This window comes from Ambystoma mexicanum, chromosome 9, assembly GCF_040938575.1.
Source record: "Ambystoma mexicanum isolate Mex_15411 chromosome 9, UKY_AmexF1_1, whole genome shotgun sequence".
NCBI lineage: Eukaryota > Metazoa > Chordata > Amphibia > Caudata > Ambystomatidae > Ambystoma > Ambystoma mexicanum.
Window position 1 is genome coordinate 1087846179 of NC_090931.1, and position 22663 is coordinate 1087868841.

General features: G+C 46.7%; 1 protein-coding gene across 11 annotated transcripts in view; it reads right to left on the reverse strand.

The window, feature by feature from the left end:
• Positions 1-22663, reverse strand: part of GPD2 (glycerol-3-phosphate dehydrogenase 2) — a 2458594-nt gene that overhangs the window by 1165212 nt on the left and 1270719 nt on the right. For all 11 annotated transcript variants that reach the window (XM_069616409.1, XM_069616412.1, XM_069616410.1 and 8 more), the window contains one exon: positions 18829-18992. In XM_069616409.1, the coding sequence (XP_069472510.1) occupies positions 18829-18992 (164 nt within the window). The remainder of the gene's footprint in view (positions 1-18828; positions 18993-22663) is intronic.

The following is a 22663-nucleotide window of genomic DNA, read 5'->3' on the forward strand; positions in this document are numbered from 1 at the left end:
AGTTGTTGAAGGTCAGACTGGCACCTTGAAGTAGTCTTGGTTCCTCAATCTATGGTTCACTTCTTCGCAATGAACAGCATGCTTGCGACTTTTTCTTCAAGCACATTCTTGTAGTTTTTTACTCTGTCTAGTTTTAACAAGAAATGGGCATTATGCTACAGTCGAAGGAGCACAGAGCTCTATAAATGATGTTATTGATGTAACTTCATACGAATATTTCGCATAGTCGCAGGAAACCAACAACAAATTCAGCCTTTTCACTTTTAAGAGACATTTCCTATGGTTTTTTGTCACTGGCTAATGAGATATACAAAAAACTTTGGACAATTTTCAAGTTAGAAGCTACAAGCCAGGTACAGAAAGTTACTCGCTTATGTACTTGCTGAATTGTGTTCTTAAGATATGCTCTGATTGTTTTGCTTATGAATGTTTTTTCTGAATTGTAATTGTTTATTGAGTTGAAAAAAAAAATCAAATGTCTCCAGCCAATGGCTACTAGGAGGACAACATGAAACTCTGAAGAGTTCCCCTGTAGGCAACACGTGTGCCTTTACCAAAATTTTGATTTAACAAAGTAATGACTTCACATAATTATGCCATGATTTAAATATCATTTTATGTTGAAGTAAATCCAAAAACAATGACATGAGCTCTCTTTCTCAGTTCTCAGTCTGTGCTCTTCGACCTGTTCAGAATATCTGCGAACAAAACCATTGAAACCAAATAGGTTTTGAAATAAGACAATTTGGAATGGCTAACAAAGGCCGAACAGCAGCTTGGGCACCATTCTGGCTCTTAAAATATCACAACTGACCCTGCTTTTCCCACTTTACCATAGGGCTGCATAATCCTGACCCACAAAAGCATTCTGTAGCCAGTGACTTGAAATGTAAACAGGTAGCTGGCAGTTTCACGTTCGTACTAAGTTTCCTGCTTGCCTTGAGTCTGACCTCCCGTGACCGCCGGCCTCCACGCCTCTCCCCAGCACAGACCCCTGGAATAGCGAGCAGTCTGGTACAGATCTTCAGCCTCTAGATCTGCATTTACATTTTGAAGAAGGGTTTATGAACACCTATGACCACCGGGCGCAAAACTCACCAAGCCTTAGCAGCCTATTAGTCCATATGTGGGTGCTGTGAAACACCATTTCTTGATGTATAAATGCCTTACAAATGCACAATAGATATCTGTGTTTCATTGGAGGCCTGTCTAAGGACTCTGTGTAGTCACAGTAGCTCGAAACCTTTCCATAGGTTTAAGTGCCCTGTTGCATTGATTTTTTTTGTTAAACTTGAACTTAAAAATGAATCCCCTCCCCATAGTCATTCCCTCACTTTGCCTCTAGTCAGCAGAGATGGCACTGAATGCAGTGATAGAGTGGATAGGGCTGTTGGCATTATTTGATAGTTGGTGCCATTATTGATAGTGGCAGTGGGTGGTGATACCAATGATAATGGGCAGTCTTAGCAGGGGAAGTGGGCGGTGCAAGTGAGGACAGTGGGCTGCACCCACTGCAAGAGTTTCAACATTTTGAGCACTGGCACTTATTTTGTTACAAATTAAGCACTACTGCAATCAGTAGCCAGTGGGTATTTGTCAAGCTCCATTGGTACCATCCCATTTGGTGGTCGCACAATAAAAAGACTTTAGCAATATGACCCTGTAAACACGGATATTAACGCTTTATATGGTGATGAAATGTATAACATATTACAATTATATCATAACCATATTTTTCTTAGTGTACTGGGGAACAATGCTATGTGACGCCACTGTCTGTTTTGTCAAGGGGTGAAAGGTCATGTGCCATCACTTCCTGTGATGACACTTGGGGTTGGGATCAAACTACATCACTTCCTGTGATGTCATCAGAGTTGAAGGGTTGTGTGATGTTACTTCTGCTACCCCTGGCCTTTTGGTGAAATGACGTTCTGGTAAGGTATCCACTTGTTTTATTTTGGATCAACATTCTATTCAACCCTTGGCTAACACGGAACAAGTATATTACAGGGCCTGCGGTAGCTGCCCTGTAGTTACGGTTAAGTTGAAAAGGAAGAGGACTTTTTGGGCGGCTTATAACTTTGCTCCCCGGACAAATCCTCACAAAACATTGTGAAAAAGGTATATGACCCCGTCAGATTGATTCTGCAAAGTTTGGTGAGGTTCCGTGCACGGGGGTGGGGGGAGTTATAGGGGGATCTCAAAATGATTGTTTTTCCCATAGACACAATGGAAAAATGTTTTGCTCACGCCTACAGCCCAAACCGCCTGACGCATGTTCACCAAATTTGAGGCAGGAGCGGCAGTTTGGGCCCGAAAGCATGTTTCGTAAATTTGGTGTAAATCTGTCCAGTAGTTATTTTTAAAACGACCAAAAAGTAGGTACAAAATAATTAGTGCTATCTGGGTTCGGTCCACGGACTCACTTCCCTGTTGGGTCCGCGAACGTGTCGCCAATTGGCCCAGAGGGCGGCGTGATGTCCGCAGACATCGGACACGCCTGCTGATTGGATGGTGAAAAGCGTGATGTACTTGTTCAGTCGTCACAGGTCCAGGATGGGGCGCCATCCTCCTGTCTTCTTTTTCACTAGGAAGTACCTTGAGTATACTCCGGAGCCCCAGAGCCTCTTCGGGACGAGCTCGATGGCACCTTTTTTGAGCAACGCCCTTACCTCCAATAGCAGTTGAGGGATGTGATTTTCCTTCCTGACCACGGGTGAAATGCGGGGGCACTTTTTTAGAAATTTGAGGGCGTGTCCCTGGGCCAGGGCGTCCAGCACCCAACGGTCGGTGGAGATGGACTCCCACACGCTGACAAACTTCACCAGCCGGTCTCCCACCGGGGTGCTTCAGTGGGTGCCCGACACCGCTGTCGGTTCAATCTTGCTTGGAGGACGCCTTGCCGCCTTGGCCTGCCTGGCGACGACGGCGGGGCCCACCCGACTTGCCTCGTCCTCTATAGACTTCCTGTGACAAGGAGCGGGCCGCTTGCCGGTATGTAGAGGAGCCACCGCCGAATCCCTTGGAGGCACCCTGCTTGCCTCCGGTGCTCCGAAAGGACGGCCTTCGTTGCCGGAGAATGTCTAGGGCCCTAGCCATCTCCGTGTCCGCCTTGATGGCTTGGAGGGACTCATCCACCGTTTTCCCAAACAGGTCGTTCCCGTCGAACGGCATGTCTAACACCTTGGCTTGTACATCCTGGCAGAAATCCGTCGCCTTGAGCCAACCTCGTCGTCTAAGGCAAACGCTGTTGCCTAGCTGGCGGAAACCGGTGTCGGCAATGTCCGTTGCCACCGTAATGGTGTGCTCTGACGCCACTTCGCCTTCTTGCAAGATGTCCAGGTTCTCGGCCCTCTTGTCATCCGGTAGGTAGTCTAACAGGGGGGCGATCTTGTACCATAACTCCCTGTCGTAGCGGGCCACGATCGCGAGGGCGTTGGCCACCTTAATCGTTGTTGCTGCCAACGAGATAACTCGTCGTCCCATTGCGTCCAGCTTCTTCCCTTCGCCGTCATGCGGGGAAGTTGACGTTGAGGCCGATGCCCCCCCGCTTTCTTCTTGGCCGCCGCTGAGACGACCGAGTCAGGGTCGGTTGTGCCCTAAGGCACAAAGGGACCGCATCAGGGACCCGGTACTTCTTCTCGTACTGATCCCTCTTGGCAGGCATTGTAGATGGGTTCTTAGGAAGAGTGAGACCCTCGTCCCAGATGTCATCCAGCAGAGGCACGGCAAGGACTGCCTTCCTCTTGGCCTCGCGCCGTTGGTAAAGGAAACCTTCCTTCTTCTCTTCGGGGCAGAGCTGAAAAGCTCGGATGCCCGGCCGATCATTGAATGGAAAGATCTGATCTCGTCGGACGGGGAGGCCCGGGCTGGCGATGGGAGCTCCATCCCGTTGTCACCGCTGTCACTGCTGTCGTCGTCAGTACCCGTCGTGGCCGTGTCCGTTCCTGTGTCATCCCCAGGGACGGGGGACGTGGGTAAAGGCCGAGCAGGCCGCAAGGGCTGAGAAGACGGGGCTGGATGGATCCGTATTCTCTTGTTCGGGGGGCTTCCTGCCGGGCCCGGCTCTGGTTCCTCCATCGAGCCTGGTTCCGGATCCTCCGTCGGTGGTAAGGGCAATCTCATTCTTATCTCCGAACATAAGGATTTTATTGCCAACAAAATGGCCACCGAGTTATCCTGCGGCTCCGGAAGCAACGGAGCGATGGGTGACTAGGACCCTCGCCGGTGCCGCCGTCACTCTCGTCGTCACCCTCGTCGGGATCCCTCACGTGGGGACGAGCCTCTTCGATGCCCTCGTCGAGGCCCTCTAAGACTTCTACTAGCTCCTCCTCCGATGCTCTGTCCGTGTCCACAATGGCCACCGCCCCCACCCTCTCTTTCCACCGGGGTATTCACGGGGGTCTTTTCGATGGGTCCTCTGCGAGATCGACCGGGGCCTCTCCGCAAGCTTACCCGGGTTCTCGGATTTCCTCTTCCCCGAACCAGAGCGTTGGCTCGTGGTTGATGGTGCCGGGTAAGGCGCGCCCTGCCTGGCAGCCGAAGAGCACGACCGTTCAGTGCTCCTGGTGCCCGTGGACTCGCGGTGCTTTGCCTTCTGTTGGGCCCCCGTCGCCGGAGCGCCCTCACAGGACTTAGAAGACCGCTCGGATTTCTTCTTCTTCTTCTCACCTGACGGACTCCTTCCTTCCAGCCAGTTGGAGAGACGAAGGTGTCGGTCCCTGATGGTCCGTTCCGACATGTTCCTGCAAAACGCACAGTCCTTTTCCAGGTGCGTTTTGTCCTCATGAAGGCAGTAGAGACATTTCGAATGCTCGTCCTCCTTGAACACATTCTGCAGCTGACATCCAGGGCAAACCCTGAACAGCTTTCCGGGCGTCGAGCTTCCTTTCTCTTGGGCCATGTTCGGGTAGGCCGCAGAAACTTCTGCAATCCCCCAAGAAGCGTAACTCGATGAAATCTTCTCCCTTGAGGGGCGTAGAAAAAAATTTGACACGGATACCCGTTAATCAGGTGTAGAGACGGTGGAGCTTGAGGCTCTATTTGACCGAAAAATGAGAAATTCTCTTTGAAAAAGCACGAAAACGCAGCAAAAGCTCGAGAGCTAAACACGAGGACTCCCAACACTTGAGCGTGCAGTAAAAATCTGAAGATGGCTGCCACAGGCGGGGCTTAGGGAGAGGGCAGTCATTGGCTGGGGGCAGTATGACCCAGAGACCAGTGATTGGTTACTACCGAGAAAGACAGATCAGAAACGAAACTGATACTGATTTTTTCTTTACCGAGGATTCCCGGCCTGACGACTGGGAATATTCATGAGCATGTGAATCCATGCCAGACCCCATGCTGGAGAAGCATGGTTTTGCAAATGTGTCTGTTTTATTTTTTGAAATGTGCCATAATGTAGGTACAAAAAAAAGTGATATACCTTTGGTGACTGAGGTGTAGCCTGTGGCCATGGGCAGTGACCAGATTGTCCCTTGACCCGGACAATCTGGCTACTGGCCATGACAAGGAGGGACTAGCGATGGGATTAAAGTAGGCATGTAACCATAACGTCCCTTTAACCAAGTTTTTTCAGTGAATTACAGGGCCTGCGTTAGCGGCCTTGTAGTTATGGTTAAGTTGCTCAACCCATAGGAAGAGCACTTTTTGGGCGGCTTATAACATAGACCCCCTGGACCAATCAGCCCGCAACTTTGTATGGCCTGGTCAAATCGATCCTGCAAGTTTGGTGAGGTTTAGTCAAGAGAAAAGTTATGGGCGGGGGGTCCCAAAATGAGTGGTTTTTACCATAGACTCAATGGAAAAAAATATGTGATCACGTCTACAGCCCAAACCGCTGGATGAATTTTCACCAAATTTGCTGCAGGAGCGGCGGCTTTGTCCCGAAAGCGTGCTTTTGTAAATTTTGTGTAAATCCGTCCAGTGGTTTTTGTTAACACAACTGGAAAAATAGGAGTGAAAAAAAGAGTGATATCTGGGTTCGGTATTCGAAAATACTTCTGCTTCGGTCTGCGGACGGGCACCCGATTGGCCGATGGGTGGCCGTGATGTCCGCGGACACAAGACGCAGTCGTTGATTGGATGGTGAAGAGCGTGAGGTTCATCAGATTTTTGGAGACGCCCACCATGTTGGATCGGCTGAATTTCGCCGCTGTCTGCGGATGTTGCGGTACAAACCTATAAAGAACACAACATTGCACTTGTCAAACTAATGAAACACTATCTGGGGACATTAAGGTGATGAGGATGGGATGAGATATGACCTTAAAAAGTCCAAAAACTGGTGTGTTTTTTTCTCCGATTTCCACAAACATCTTGCAAATATTATTTTGATTGCAGGGGGGTGGGGTGAGTTTCATTAATTCACTATGTATGATACATACTTGGTATGCAGTTAATTGTGTTGTGGTCAGTGGCTAGAATATGCCCCCTAAAATATCTGCACTGGGCACAATGACTACAATAGTACTATGTGTATTATAATTATAGGTGATGTATTAGGAGTAAGGTAGAATGATCATAGTAGCAATACGTGTAAAGTAATTGTTTGTAATGTAGTGGGAGTATAAAGTGTTTGTAATATGAGTTATTATGAAATTGAGTCATTGGGAGCAAACCAACGGAACTGGATAAAAAAAAACAATAAATACAATTATTACAAATAGTTGCAGGTAAACAGTTGTGAGACACTTTTGTAAGTGCATTACACATTCAAACATATAAGCGTATTGTTACATAGTGGTGTGCAGTAACACATGCAAGCCTTACCATTACATACACCCCGCGTCTAGTATAAATGGCAGTTGGCAGCTGTGATGGGTGCTTGAAAGGGGGCAGGGTGGATGGAGACACGGAATGTGTGGTACACCATGTACTCCAGAAAAGTATCTTATGCACTGTGACTATTGTGGAAATATACACTGCAGTGCTGGTGTGTGCAGACTCTCCTTTGAAGACCTCGTTCCTGCAATGAACCTATGTGCTGTCCAGTCATTTGGTCGAAAATAAAAGATCGAATGACCATTTGGTCGAATACCAATTGGTCGAAACAAAAAGGACGATTTTTATTTATTTATTTATTTATATATATATTTTCGTTTCGGTTGGTAAAAAAAAAAAATAATAAAGAAAAAGGGGGTTTGGGGGGAACCCCCCCCATAAAAAAAATAAAACAAAAAAAAATCAACCATTTTTTCGACCAAATGGCATTCGACCAAATGGCATTCGATCATTTGGTTTTCGACCATATGACTGGTAACCACCTATGTATGAGTCCACTGAATGTTATCCCAAGTCCATTGCGTTTACCCTATAAACTGAGGAGCAGCGATGGCCCCCTGGGCCTCCTGTGTTATTACCCCCTACTCCCAACCATGTTGTGTTGTTTGTCCAACAACTACTGATACATTGTAGGTAGTGTTGGCAATAAAAGGCCGTTGAATTTACTGCACAATTACATATATCATAATCAAATTTCATTGATAACATTTTGCATTAAAAACATGAAAAAGTCCTTTTGGGCACGAGGGCAGTGGGTGTAACCCTTGGCCCATGCTGCTTTCTTTTCCCACGACTGTGTGACAACGTTTGTTGTACTGTCATTCATTTTTTATGTCCATGTTTTGTTTTTTTATTCTTATTGTTCCGAGTGGGTTGGTTTGGGTGAAATAGTAGAAGTGTTCTGCGGTCGCAGAACAGCTCCTTTGCTCTTTTGCGCTCCGTTCGGATTGATGTGCGAATTGGAGACCCTTGCTGGCAGGGCTCCTTTTATTCATTTTGTGTCGCTCTAGGCCATTCGTTTGGTTGTGGCGTTGCTGCCCTTGCCATCTGGCTGGCGCCGGAAATGTTGCATAATCGTGTGTTCACCCCCCATCTTCCTATGCCGCACTTGCTTCTCTTCCTTTCTTGTTCTGCAGAGTGACACCTGGGCCCTTTTGGCACCATGGTTTGAGATCCTAACTTGCCTTTTGGTTCCCCCGGTGGTCCCCTTTTTGTATTGTGGCTAAAGGAAAGGAGAGGGGAAGAGAAGAAAATGGGAAAAGGGGGATAACAACCACGGTCAGTGTTGTGTACTTATTGTGCTGTACCAATATTGTACAGCTTCAGCGCTGCTGTACTCGCCCTATGGGTCCCCGCAGCCACCGCTTATGTTCCTGCGTCTTCTAGCTACATATGGGGTCCTTATTTTGCAGCGCTGGTCCTTGTTATAGTCCTCCTCAAACTTTTATCTAGAAGCTGAACATGTGCAGAGCAATGGTACTGTGGAGGTAGCCTTGATGGTTGATTTAAGGATTAAAGTGAAAATCATTGTATTATTGACAAGGCTGTGTGGCATGTGTTTGTTTGTTGTTTGTTTATTTATTTGTAGAGCGCGGCATACCCTAGGGTAACAGGGCGCAACAGAACAAGTATATGCGAAGCTTCCAGAAACGAAACTGAGTCGGGCCCGCTGTGAACGGTACATGAAGGGTGGCATTGTTATGTGGCCTTTAAAACAGTGGACTAAGAATTTGTGGGAGTAAATGTGTCGACAATCTGCAAAGAAATGATAAGAATCACTGTAATAAAAGCAGACATTGGAAAGTAAAGTTTGTATTTTAGAAAGATGTGCTGTGAAGCGGTTCGTCGTGCACAACATTGGAAAAATGGAGTAGCAAAATGCGACATTTTATGTGAAAGCTATTGAAGTGTGGAAACTGAATGGTATGCCATATGATCAACGCTGTGTTGCACAAATGTTGAATTTGCCGCAAAGAGTAGACTTAGTATCTGTTACGAGAAACTTTAATTTATAGCCAAAATATGAATGTATTTGTGTATTGAATTGTAAAGTCTTTACTGAAATATATTTTTTGTCCTCTATTTCACATAGTTATATACTGGCAAAGTGTGCGTGTCATGGGTTCAGTCTACCGCCCAATGGTTTTTTCAACAGCGTTTGGACAATAATTATCAACAACGTATGTGTCGCAAACATTGTGTGGGATGATCGCCAGACAACAATTTGTCCTTTTGCTGTTGCAATAACAAGAAGCAACATGTCGCATATAGGTTCTAGAAAAGTGTGAAAGTGAAAGTATTGCATTTATTTTAATTGAAAAGCAGTAATTTGTCTTGCGTAAAGCAGCGAAATGTGCACAGATTATTTGGCGGTTATTGAAAATAATTTTTGTTGGAGAATGCAAAGGCTTGCATTGATGGATCGATGATTGCATTTTGGCAGTAGAAGATTACAGTTGTGAGTTTTAGTGAAAATGTAACTCTATGGCATTCGGCAACTTTGAACTGGGTTTGAAAAAGCGAATGAACCTTTGTGGACTTAAGTGAATGTTTTCTTTTTTGTGTCAAAATGAAAAGTATTTTTTACGGTCCTTGCTACTGCTATTTTATTCAAAATAAAATGTTTTTATCATCTCTGTAAAAAATTAAAAAGTTTAAGGTTATGAGTTTGTTGTGGTTGCTTGTTTTTTACTTCCTTGTTCTGCGTGACATAACTTTATGACATTGGTGATTACCATGTACGTTTTACTACGCGGCCACAAACAACATTGAAGTAAATGGAGCTCATTTTGAGCGTACAGTGATGTTAGCGCTAGGGGCAGGCAAATGTAATTAGTGCCGAGCGACTCTTTGAAGTTCGGCCTATAGAATCTTATTGAGTTTATATACTTTATTGAACATGCAAAGTAGATGAATTCTAGAAGATTACTTTGTTAAATTTTCTTTTTTACTGTGAGAGGTGGTTCCTACCGGAATGTTTTTTTTTTTTCACTTTTCACGTAAGGTCACAATGTAAGATGGGGCGGGAAATGAGGGAATAGGCACCAAGCACTAATATGGAGGGGAAGGTGGACAGGGGAAGACGTACCACGTGTGCTATATCTAAGGTAGGGGGCAGTGTTTTTCTTTGATTACAGCTTCAAAATCACTTCGAAATTGCTCCCCCCTGCAGAGTGGTGTGTTGCAGTATATACGAACGACTGTTGTCTCAAAAAAATATGGATCAACAGCCTCCGTTATTGCTTGCAAGGTAGCTAGTGGAATTTTGTGTCCTACCGAACTAGGCTGTGTTGTATATAGTACCGGTTGACGAAGATGAAGTGGAGGAAGACAGGCTACTACTTGCTAAGAAAGGAACATCCTTTCTGAGAACATTGGGGTTGGTTGGATTCGTTGTGGCGGTGCATGGATGTGGTCCCGTAGGAGTATTGTCGAGGTAGACCGCGACTGAGAACAATGTTGCACTCAGTGCATTTCAATTTGGTAGCTGCAGCCTTTGGTACATTCCCAACAGTGGTAAAGAACTGCCACACCCATGATTGCCTCTTGGTGGAAGAGGTAGGTACTGTAACGCTCACCTGATTCCCGCAGAGGCGCCGGTCTTGACTGGGTGAATGCCGTATCTTCAAAGGTGATGTGTAACACACGGTTGGCTCTTTGGGCTGGACCTCTGTGCACTGTATGTCTGACTTGAAGAGTAAGATGTCTGCAGATAGAAAATATGGGATTAATGAACTGGGGTTATTGGGTGCCTCTCTCCTCTTCCCTTTCTCTTCTCCTGTAGAACCCCAAAGGTTAACGCCCTCACCTTAGGTAAGTGAACGCCGAGCTCTCCATCTGCCTCGGGGCAGGGTGCCGTAACCAGTTTCTTCACTGGATAAGGGTGCAGGCCTCTTGACCTCAGAGGACTGCTGTCCGTCGTTAACTGCACGAACGGTAAGTTCTGGGCACTTCAAATGTCTTAAAAGTCTTTTGCAATGATATCTCTTGTTTTGCAGGGTTCCGGCGATGGCGCATGGCGGGCTGATGAGAGTTGAGGATCGAACCCGCGTGAGGAATAGAAGCGCCTGGAAGCACGTAAGTAAGCGCTTGTAGCCTGCTTCACGATGCGCACTAACTGTCCCTTTTATCTTGCAGGTACAAGTTCAGAGCTTTAGAGAAGCTGAAGAGTGCTGGAATACCCACTGGATTCGGCGTGGGAAGGAGTAATGGCACGTGAGTAATAAAGTTGCCCAATGTCTTTAAACGCACCTTCTTTTGTCTTTCAGATGCTGGATGCAGCGCCGAAGGCCTCCGGAGCGTGCGAAGAGTAGGTAAGCCTTTGTCTTTCAGATGCCGGAATGCAGCGCGAGGCGTTGGTGACAGCCGATGGACCAGGTAATAGATGCGCTGCCATTGAAGACCGTAGTGCTAACCTGTTCTTTCTTTGTCTTTACAGGTGCTGCTGAAGACTGGATTCCAGGATGGTAAGCCTTTGTTCCCTTAGGCCCAGGATCAGAAGCAGAAGACACGATGAGCGTTCTGCTGCAGAGAATGCAGAATAACACAAAGCAAGATTCATCCATCGGGTGTGGTTTAAATAGCCTCCTGTAGTGCTTAGGTGTCTCCTTCCACAGCCACGCCTAGGTAAGAAAAGAGTTCCTGCTTTCCAGAAGAGTTCCAGTGTTCTGAACCTAGGGAGTGGCTCCTGCCCCACCCAACAGGAAAAGTAGTCCCAAACAGAAGAGGATCAGGGGTTCAACTGGCAGGTAAGTAAGCAGCATGGTCTGCTGCAGGTAAGTCCACCCAAGCATTATGAGCCCGGCGCTTCCAGCGCTGGGACTGGGCATCTTTATGAGCCTGGTGCCACTGGCGCCAGGACAGGGTCCAAAAGGTCCCAATTGGGACTGGCTGGCACTCGGAACCGGGGTTATGGGTCTGCTTCCAAGGGAGTCGGGCAAGTCCTGATCTTTTGGAAGCAGAGATCATGACAGCACCCCCCCTCAAGGCCCCTCCCAAACCGGGCTTCTCCGGGGGTTTGGGCTTGTTAGGAAATGTTCGATGAAATCTTTTGATTAGACGAGGCGCGTGGACATATTCTGCAGGTTCCCAGGATCTTTCTTGGGGACCGTAGCCTTTCCAGTCAATCAGGTAAAATAGTTTAGATTTGGAGATCTTGGAATCCAGGATGCTTTTGACTTCAAACTCGAGTTCTCCATCAACTAGAATAGGTTTTGGAGATGTAGTTACTCGGGTTTGAGGTTGCACGGGTTTTAATAGAGAGACGTGGAAGACCGGATGTATCTTCATGTGAGGGGGCAAGTCCAACTTGACCGCTACTGGATTTACTATGGTAGTGATGGAATAGGGACCAAGGTATCTTGGGTTGAATGTGCGTGGTCCTTTTAGAGATAGATATTTGGTGGATAACCAGACTTGATCTCCTACTTGATATTGGGGGGCTTCCTTCCGATGTTGGTCTGCTCCTTTCTTGTATTGTTCTTTAGCCCTTTGAAGGTGAGAAACGGCTTCCTTAAAGGCTTGGGTGATTGTAGAATGCAGGTGGTCTACTGCTGGTGTTCCAAGATCTTGGAATGGATCCAACTCCGAGGTTCGAGGGTGACTACCGTATAAAAGAAAAAACGGGGTCTTCCCAGTTCCCGAGTGGACAGAGTTATTGTAGGCATATTCGGCTATCCAAAGGATATCTTTCCAAGTTTTTTCAGTTTGTTGTAGCATGCAGCGCAAATACTGTTCCAGAGTTTGATTGGTCCTCTCGGTTTGTCCGTCGGTTTGAGGATGGTGGCTGGTCGAAAGTCTCACATCAATTTGAGCCGACCGACAGCAACTTCGCCAAAAATGAGAAATAAATTGACTACCTCGATCCGAAATTAGAACTGAAAGAAAACCGTGCAGTCGGACGATGTTTTCGAGAAATTCTCGGGCCAGAGTTGCTGCTGTTGGTAAGCCTTTGAGTGGAATGAAATGCGCCATCTTGGAGAATAGGTCCACGATTACTAGGATCGTATTGTATCCGGAGCATGGAGGTAGATCGGTGATGAAGTCCATAGAAAGCGTATGCCAAGGGCGAGGCGGGATGTCAATAGGGCGTAAGAGGCCGGCTGGTTTTTCCTTTTGACTCTTGTTTTGGGCGCATACTCCACAGGACATTATAAAGTCTCTGATATCTTTTTTTCAAGAAGGCCACCAGAAGTAGCGCTTGATCTTTTCCGAGGTCTTGGTCATAACGGGATGTCCTTCCATTAAAGAATCGTGATAACAAGAGATTACCTTTTTCTGTAAATCTGTGCTGGGCAGGTATAACCGTTCTTGGAAATATAATAGGTTGTCATTCACCGTAAAGTCCTTTCCCTGCAGATGCCAATTCTGTATGTCTGCTGGAGTTACCAGTAGCCTGGCTTTATCCTTAACTTCCTCTATGGATTGTGTGGCGATTACACCTAGAATTCTTTGTTCGGGAATGATAGGTACAGGTTTAGGATTGATCAAATGTTCTTCCACTCCCATCCGAGAAAGGGCATCAGCTTTACTGTTTTTTGTACCAGGTCGATAGGTAATTATGAAGTCAAACTCGGCAAAGAATAGTGCCCAACGGAGTTGCCTAGAGGATTGAGCTTTTGCGGTTTTCAAATATTGCAGGTTTCGGTGATCTGTAATCACAGTAACGGTGTGTCGGGCCCCCAGAAGATAATGCCGCCAAGCCTTAAAGACGGACTTGATAGCTAGAAGTTCCTTATCAGTAATAGTGTAATTGATTTCAGGAGGCGAGAATTTGCGGGACCAAAATGCCACGGGATGCAACTGATTGGTTACTGGGTCCTTTTGTGATAGAACTGCCCCCATGGCAAGGCTCGAAGCATCAGTTTCAACGATGTAGGGGAGTTCTGGGCGAGGATGTTTTAAGATCGGTGCAGAGATAAATCTAGTCTTCAAATTCTGGAAAGCTTGTTCCGCCTCGGTAGACCATTTAACAAGGCGGTGATGGGCTGGACTATTCGAGAGAATTCGGGGATAAACCTGCGGTAAAAGTTAGCGAAGCCTAACATGCTTTGAACACCTTTTACGGAGGATGGTGATGGCCATTTGAGAATTGCATCGACCTTCTTTGAATCCATACGCACTCCGCTAGGTGATAATATGAATCCCAAGAATTCAACTTCAGTCACGTTGAAAACACACTTTTCCAACTTAGCGAAAAGTTTGTGTTGACGCAATCTCTCGAGGACCATTTTCACGTGTTTCCGATGTTCAGTTTCCGATGAAGAATAAACGAGGATGTCGTCAATGTAAACAACAACACACACATCTATGAGCTCTCTGAGGACATCGTTCATAAAATATTGAAAGGCGGCCGGGGCATTGCAAAGTCCAAAGGGCATGACCTGATATTCAAATAGCCCATACTTGGTGCGGAAGGCCGTCTTCCATTCATCGCCCTCTTTTACTCGTACCAAGTGGTAGGCTCCTCTAAGATCCAGCTTTGTATATATGCATGCTTTTCTGACTTGGTCCAGGAGTTCAGGGATCAAAGGTAACGGATATCTATTCTTAACGGTGATCTGGTTCAGGGCGCGATAATCTATACAAGTTCTAAGGTCCCCTTCTTTTTTTGGAACGAAGAACAAAGCTGAGGAAGCAGGGGACTTGGAAGGACGAATAAACTCATTCGCTAGGTATTGATCCAGGTATTGTCGGAGGTGAAGATTCTCAGGCTCGGTGAGGGCATAAATTCTACTACAAGGAGGAGTAGATCCAGGTATCAGGTCTATCTGGCAGTCATAAGACCTATGAGGAGGTAGAGAGTTAGCCTGATCCTTCCGGAAAACATCTTGGAATTCTAGGTATTCAGGAGGTAACTGGGGAGCCTCCGAGGAAATTGCTGCCAGTGCGACACCAGGTCGAGGGTGACAAGTAGAGACACATTCTGGAAACTGAACCGTTCTTGCTCGCTAATCGATCTGAGGATTGTGCTTCTCTAACCAAGGAATTCCTAGAATAATCTGGAACTGAGGGGCCTTGATCATATCGAACATGATCTTCTCATGGTGTCCATCTTGACTTACTAGCGTCACTTCTTGCGTGGTATGCGTTACTGGTCCGGAGGCTATCTCCGTACCATCCACCGTAGTAATGACGTCCTTTACAGCCTTTGGACAAAGAGTCAGATTCATCCTCAAAACCATTTAATGATCCACATAATTGCCGATGGCACCGCTGTCGACGTAAGCTTCAATCGCATGTAATCGATCCGGATGTTCAGGGCTAATGAGGACCATAGGTATCACGAAATGCGAGGTCACTGAACTGGTTTTAACGCTCGGCAAGAGGACCTCTATTCTTGTCGGGCGAGGTCGTTTCCCTGCTCAGAGTTTGTGACCCTGGTAACTGCAGCTCCTACTGCCTTCTTGGCTGGTTTCACCGGACAGTCTCGAAGAATGTGCCCCGAGTTTCCGCAATAGAGGCATAATTGCAGCTGTTTTCTCCTTTCCCGCTCCTTTTGTGTTAGTGGTCCTTTCAGGCCCCCTATTTGCATGGGTTCCCCGGAGTCTACTCCTTTGGTAGGAGTTGGTGGTTTGGAAAATACTCGAGCATCAAACTTGGAACGATCGGCCTTCCTGTTCTGCAGTCTGTGGTCAATTTGAACGACTAAGTCAATATAGTCCGAACAGTCTTGCGGGGGATTCACTACTTGGGCTAACACATCTTTGAGCTCTCCACGTAGACCTCTATAAAACAGCGGAATCCTTTTGTCCTCAGGCCATCGAGTTTCCACTATCAGTCTCTTGAAAGACGCAATATAAGCCAAAAGGTCTTGATTACCCTGTCGCAATGAAAGGAGCTCATTGTCCAAGGCCTGCCCCTGTGAATGTCTTGCAAACAGTTTTTCCATACTGACCTGAAAAGCTTGAAAATCATGGAGAACCGGATCATCTTGATTAACTAGAGGGATCGACCAGTCTGCCGCATTGCCACTAAGGTACGAAAGTATGAAAGCTACCTTAGCTTGATCAGTTGGAAAGGCTGCTGGCCGGCATAAGAAGTGCAACCGTCACTGATTAATAAATACTGCAAACCTCTTTGGGTCACCAGAAAATCGTTCGGGCGGAGCCAGAGGTACATTCCCAGGTAGGTTGATCTGCACTGGGTTCATAGAGGATGTTGAAGGAAGATTTGCCCCTGATGCGGGTAACGGAGTTTGTCCGGCTTGTGACTGTAGCAATTGTCTAGCGAGATCGTCTGTTCGCTCCTTGGAAATAATCAGTTCCCTTCTTAGAGCATTCGTTTCCTGACGGGCTGCATGCACTTCTGCTCTTAGTTCCCCAAGTAACTGGGCTAGCTGGTCGGTATCCGAGGTTTCCATAGCGCCTGGGTGGGAGTTTTGCGGTAGGCTTTGTGTTCTGTAACGCTCACCTGATTCCCGCAGAGGCGCCGGTCTTGACTGGGTGAATGCCGTATCTTCAACGGTGATGTGTAACACACGGTTGGCTCTTTGGGCTGGACCTCTGTGCACGGTATGTCTGACTTGAAGAGTAAGATGTCTGCAGGTAGAAAATATGGGATTAATGAACTGGGGTTATTGGGTGTCTCTCTCCTCTTCCCTTTCTCTTCTCCTGTAGAACCCCAAAGGTTAACGCCCTCACCTTAGGTAAGTGAACGCCGAGCTCTCCATCTGCCTCGGGGCAGGGTGCCGTAACCAGTTTCTTCACTGGATAAGGGTGCAGGCCTCTTGACCTCAAAGGACTGCTGTCCGTCGTTAACTGCACGAACGGTAAGTTCTGGGCACTTCAAATGTCTTAAAAGTCTTTTGCAATGATATCTCTTGTTTTGCAGGGTTCCGGCGATGGCGGGCTGATGAGAGTTGAGGATCGAACCCGCGTGAGGAATAGAAGCGCCTGGAAGCACGTAAGTAAGCGCTTGTAGCCTGCTTCACGATGCGCACTAACTGTCCCTTTTATCTTGCAGGTACAAGTTCAGAGCTTTAGAGAAGCTGAAGGGTGCTGGAATACCCACTGGATTCGGCGTGGGAAGGAGTAATGGCACGTGAGTAATAAAGTTGCCCAATGTCTTTAAACGCACCTTCTTTTGTCTTTCAGATGCGGGATGCAGCGCCAAAGGCCTCCGGAGCGTGCGAAGAGTAGGTAAGCCTTTGTCTTTCAGATGCCGGAATGCAGCACGAGGCGTTGGTGACAGCCGATGGACCAGGTAAGAGATGCGCTGCCACTGAAGACCGTAGTGCTAACCTGTTCTTTCTTTGTCTTTACAGGTGCTGCTGAAGACTGGATTCCAGGATGGTAAGCCTTTGTTCCCTTAGGCCCAGGATCAGAAGCAGAAGACACGATGAGCGTTCTGCTGCAGAGAATGCAGAATAACACAAAGCAAGATTCATCCATCGGGTGTGGTTTAAATAGCCTCCTGTAGTGCTTAGGTGTCTCCTTCCACAGCCACGCCTAGGTAAGAAAAGAGTTCCTGCTTTCCAGAAGAGTTCCAGTGTTCTGAACCTAGGGAGTGGCTCCTGCCCCACCCAACAGGAAAAGTAGTCCCAAACAGAAGAGGATCAGGGGTTCAACTGGCAGGTAAGTAAGCAGCATGGTCTGCTGCAGGTAAGTCCACCCAAGCATTAGGAGCCCGGCGCTTCCAGCGCTGGGACTGGGCATCTTTATGAGCCTGGTGCCACTGGCGCCAGGACAGGGTCCAAAAGGTCCCAATTGGGACTGGCTGGCACTCGGAACCGGGGTTATGGGTCTGCTTCCAAGGGAGTCGGGCAAGTCCTGATCTTTTGGAAGCAGAGATCATGACAGGTACTTCCTCTAGCTCATTTTCTTGGTCCTCTCGTTTATCTTTGGAAGTGCAGTGTTTTTTGTTGTCCTCGTCCTGCGGCTGGTAGTGGTGATAGTGGCAATTGGGGAGGAGGGATGGCAGTAGATGATGCAATTTTTAAGATAAATAGCAGTTTTGCTAATATTCTTCCAAGGATGTGCTGTGTGGTAGATTGTTAGTGGATAATGAGTAAGAATAGTTGTAGGAGCTGTGCGAGGGTACATTTTGAGGTTCAAAGTTGTCAGATCAGTAGAAAGTGCAGTTCTGAACTGTCCGCAGGCACGAACCCGGTCGCGAAGTGTGGATGCATTCGCAAATGCATCATCATGCCGCGCGCATGCGGGCTGTCAAGTGACACTGTTCATAAAGTCCACGATGAGTTCAGATGTTTGCGGACGTCATCGAATACAAAAACAGTGGAAAAAGTTGCAAAAAGTGTTTATAAAATGATGCTAGATGGTGGGAAATGGCAGAGTTTTAAGGTGAAACTTTCTAAACTGGAGAAAAATGCTGCTATATTGGGCTAAGTATGATATTAGTAAGTTGTAGGGAATAAGCATACACTGGTAAAAACCCATGAAATTCACTGAAATAACTTGGTTAAAGGGACGGTATGGTTAAGTTGCACTAATAAAAACCTGAAATTCACTGAAAAAACATTGTTAAAAGGACGTTATGGTTACAAGTAAAAGCGAAAACCCCCAGAAATTCGCCAATTATGGTAAGTTAAGCAACCATAACTTGCGCCACCACCGTGCACTGCTAAGACTAACACCCAGGACATGAAAGATGACATCACAAATATCACTGATGACATCACATATTTAATTAATTTTAATAAACAGTACTACATTTAGTAGCATTTATTATTTTGTTATCGGAAATTACCAGATTAAAACTATTTTACTTTACTTTAGGTCTCCCAATCAACCCGAACATCTTGTTTCCAAGATTATAAACTCAACCCCTTGTATGGACTGTTTATTAAAATGAATTGAATATGTGATGTCATCATTGATATTTGTGATGTCATTTTTCATGCCCTGCAGTCTGTGCATGAGGTTTTTAATGCATGAATTAATTTCAACCTGAATTGCACTATCAAGTAGCTTCCTTAAAATGCTCTTTTTATTTTAAGATCCATTTAAGTAGATTAATATTCAAAACAGTATGTCAGACAAGTGTCATTGATCCAATCAAAGCAGAGGGTACAAAAAAACATACCATCATAGTACACTATGGCTCCCACAAGCTTGTCCTTATTTAGCATTGGGAAGAGTTCAAGAGCTTTGGACTTGCTGAGGATGTAGCTGCTTTTCAGGCACTGACTTCCAGCCACAAGGTCATAAGCTTTTATTCCAACCCAGTAATAAGGCAGCTGCCACCACCTAAAGCAGAACGGGAACATTTCAATTAGGAAAGATTTAATATCGTGTAGCACAGATATGTAATAAAATATTAATACGCTGGCTTCATTCAAAATAATGTTTTATGCTCTCAGAAAGAATTAAAATGACAAAAAATACATGAACAAACCTCCTTAACTTTAAAGTGTGCCCATGGGCCGCCAGAGAAAAGAGCCAAAGAGAAAGCAATCCACTGCTTGCAAAACAAACAGGATTTTCCTATTGGTGTTTTATTTTAAAATATTTGCTTCTTTTACAAGCTTCTTCGCTTAAATCCAGCATGTGCAACAAGTTGCTGGGGCAAAGGAGTCCCATGGAAAATAAGGAAATATAGTACCGGCATTTCCCTTTACAGCACTGATTCTTAAATCATACATACACTGGAATCATGTAAGTCAAATTGAGATTTAATGACTAAAAACAGTATTCCCTGAAGCACCTGACACTTCTGGAACCCGGGTTGTTGTTCGCCCTTCAGTGAGAATCTAGAGCCCTATTTGTGTTTTACATTTGTTATTTTTGGAGTTATGTAAAGTAGTAGATGACAATTATCAATTCGAAAGAATGGGATATGGGGGAAATTATAAGTGCCAAGGTCGTTCATTGTTAGGCCTGAAGGCTGCATCTGGTGGTGGAAGGAGCAGAATAGACGACAGAGGCTTAAAGGGAAAGATCACGAATATCCATGGTTAAGTTTGGTGGTATCACATTGAAGAACCTGATGAGTGGGAGGAGAGGCTTAGGAGGGGAATCTAGAGACAATTAGATGTAGGGATATTACATTTCACAGCTAAAACCAAAGTCTAGAATCCAAATCCTGATGGAGAAGAGGGAGCAGAAGAATAGACTGTGCTCACTCTGTTAGGATCTGAAATGTGGCCTCTAGGCCTGCTGTGATTTGGACAAGCAGATTGTTAGGTAATGAAGAGCAAGCTAGAGTGAAATCTCTGCATTTGTGTAATAGTGGTGGGAAAACCATTTATTGAGCACAAGCTAGTAACCAGCGTACGCCAATCTCAAGGGTTGATGACATAATCACTTAAATTAGGAAAGTACAAACATCAAAAATATAAAATACAGAAAAGGACAATATCTGAAAATAGTATAGAAGATAAAAGTTACTTACCTGCAATTCTTGTTCTCCAGCATGTGTCCTGCATCGATTTGCATGCCCATAATTTGGATTCCCCGTCATCAGGCTGGGAATCCTCTGTAAAAAGAAAGCAATTTAGCTTTAAACTTTAAACTGCTCGTCTCCTTTATAGACTAGCCTATCATTGTCCTTTGTGTCATTCTGCACCCAGCCAATGACACTCGTTCACCTAAGCTCCACCTCTGTTGGCCATCTTCAGATTTGGTTGCGCATGTAAAGTGGGAGTATGAAGAGCCAGAGAGGGGAAGGAGTGAGGGTTCGCATGTGAATCCATGCAAGACCCATGCTGGAGAACCAGAGTTATAGGTAAGTAACTTGTACCTTCTCCAGAATGGGGTCTTGCATGGATTTGCATGCTCATGAATATGATTACACAGCAGTACATATACACAACCACGGGACGTGGCAAGGTTCACAGAAGCAATCCACTTAACCCTGGAACAGGCTCACCTCAAACAAACAGGTTGCATAGCACAGCTTGGCCGGCCCTGGAATTCCTGTCAACAAAGTGGAATTCCTTCAAGACGTGGGTAGACCTTCACATAGCAACTGTCGAGCAGGGGAACACCAGAGAGAAACGCTGTCATTGCTGAGATGGTTCTGTTGGAGTGGGCGCTCGGCTGGCCTGGAAGCAGTCTTTTACTAGACAGATGACAATGCATGATACAGTCAGAGAGCCACCTGGATATGGAAGCCTTAGACAGGGCCTTCCCATGTGCCACAGGTCTGAAACTGACAAAAAACAGAGACTTTTCCGAAAGTCTTTAGTGCATGCCACGTAGAACTTGAGGGCACGAGCAATGTCCAGTGAATGCAGCGCCCTTTCAGCAGGTGTAGAAGGGCTCGCAAAGAAAACTGGTAGAGCCAAAGGCTCGTTGAGATGCAAGTCTGATGGAACCTTTGGTATGAAGGTGGAATGAGTCCACAGTACCACCTTAGTAGTGTGGAAGGACAAATACGGCTGCTCACAGGAGAGGGCCTGAATCTCCTCTACCCGCCTGGCCGAGGTGATCAGCACCAGGAAAGCGGTCTTCCACGAAAGAAACTTCAAAGGGGCACAATGTATTGGTTCAAATGGAGGCCCCATGGAGGGCCAATGAGCTCAGACAGGACCACGTTCAGTTCCCAAGCCGGTGCAGGAGCCTTTACTGGGAGGAAAGTCCTGAAAAGACCCTTGAGAAACTCCTTGATGAGCCTGTTCAACCAGAGGGAGAGCTTTCCTGGAGTCCATGTGTACCGGGATATGGCAGCCAGATGACCCTTGATGGAGGCATGAGCAAAGTAAGCTTTAGCCAGCGAGAGTAGGTGCAGGAAGAGCTGCAGAGCCGTTACTCGCAGCGGCATGACCTTCTGCACCCGGCACCACACTGTGAAGCGCTTCCACTTGTGCCTGTAGCAAGACAACATAGAGGGAGCCCTGGCCAGGATCTTATTGTATTCCAACGGCAGGGAATATTGGCCAAATGCTAGGGCTGCAGGAGCCAGGCCGTGAGGCTCAGTGATGCTGGGTCGTGGTGCAGGATTGATCCTTCTTCTCTGGAGAGGAGGTCAGGAAGTGCAGGAAGTGTAGGCAGCTGCATGGCTGGAACCACTGACAGATGGAGAAGGTCTGAGTACCAAATCTACCTCGGCCATGCTGATGCAATGTGTATCATCCTGCAGTGGCAACGCCTGAGTGTATTCATCACATGTAACAGTAGCGGAATCAGGGGGAAGGTCTACATGAAGAGTGCCTCTCATGGGAATGAGAAGGCATCCCCTAGACTCCTCGGCTGAGGATATCTGCTGGCAAACCTCTGGCACTTGGAGGTGGCAGCTGTCGCAAAGAGGTTGATCTGAGGAAGACCCCACTCGCTGAAGAGGAGAGACACCTGCGCTTGTTGAAGCTCCCACTTGAGACAGGACCGCAGCTCCCTGCTGATCGAGTCCGCAATGGTGTTCTTGACGCCTGATAGGTGAAAGGAAACGTGGAACATGTTTTGAAGAATGGCCCAGTGCCACAGGGACTGGGCTCCCAGGGAGTGAACGGGGGCGCGCATCCCTCGCTGCTTCCTGATGTAAAACATGGTGGTGGTGTCCGTGAAGATCCGCACCACTTTCCCCTGTAGCTGAGTTTGGAACGACTTGAGGGCCCAAAAGACTGCCTGTAGTTCCAGGAGATTTATGTGTAACTCCTTTTCCTCTGCAAGCTAGAGGCCTCTGGTGTGAGAATATCCTGTGTGGGCTCCCCAACCCTCCACAGAGGTGTTGGTAGTGACTGTAGCCTGGTACGGAGGATCTGGAAGGGGACACTTTGACAGAGGTGTGGCCGAACCAACTACTACTGCAGAGCTTGATGGAATGCCTGATTGAGGGCGATCTTGTCTGTTAATGTGCCTGTGACCTGCTGCCACCTGGTGTCTAGGAATTCCTGGAATGGCCGCATTTGGAGCCTGCAAAAGGGAACCAGATGGATGAAGGAGGACATCATGCCCAACAGGGATTTGATGGACAGGCTGTT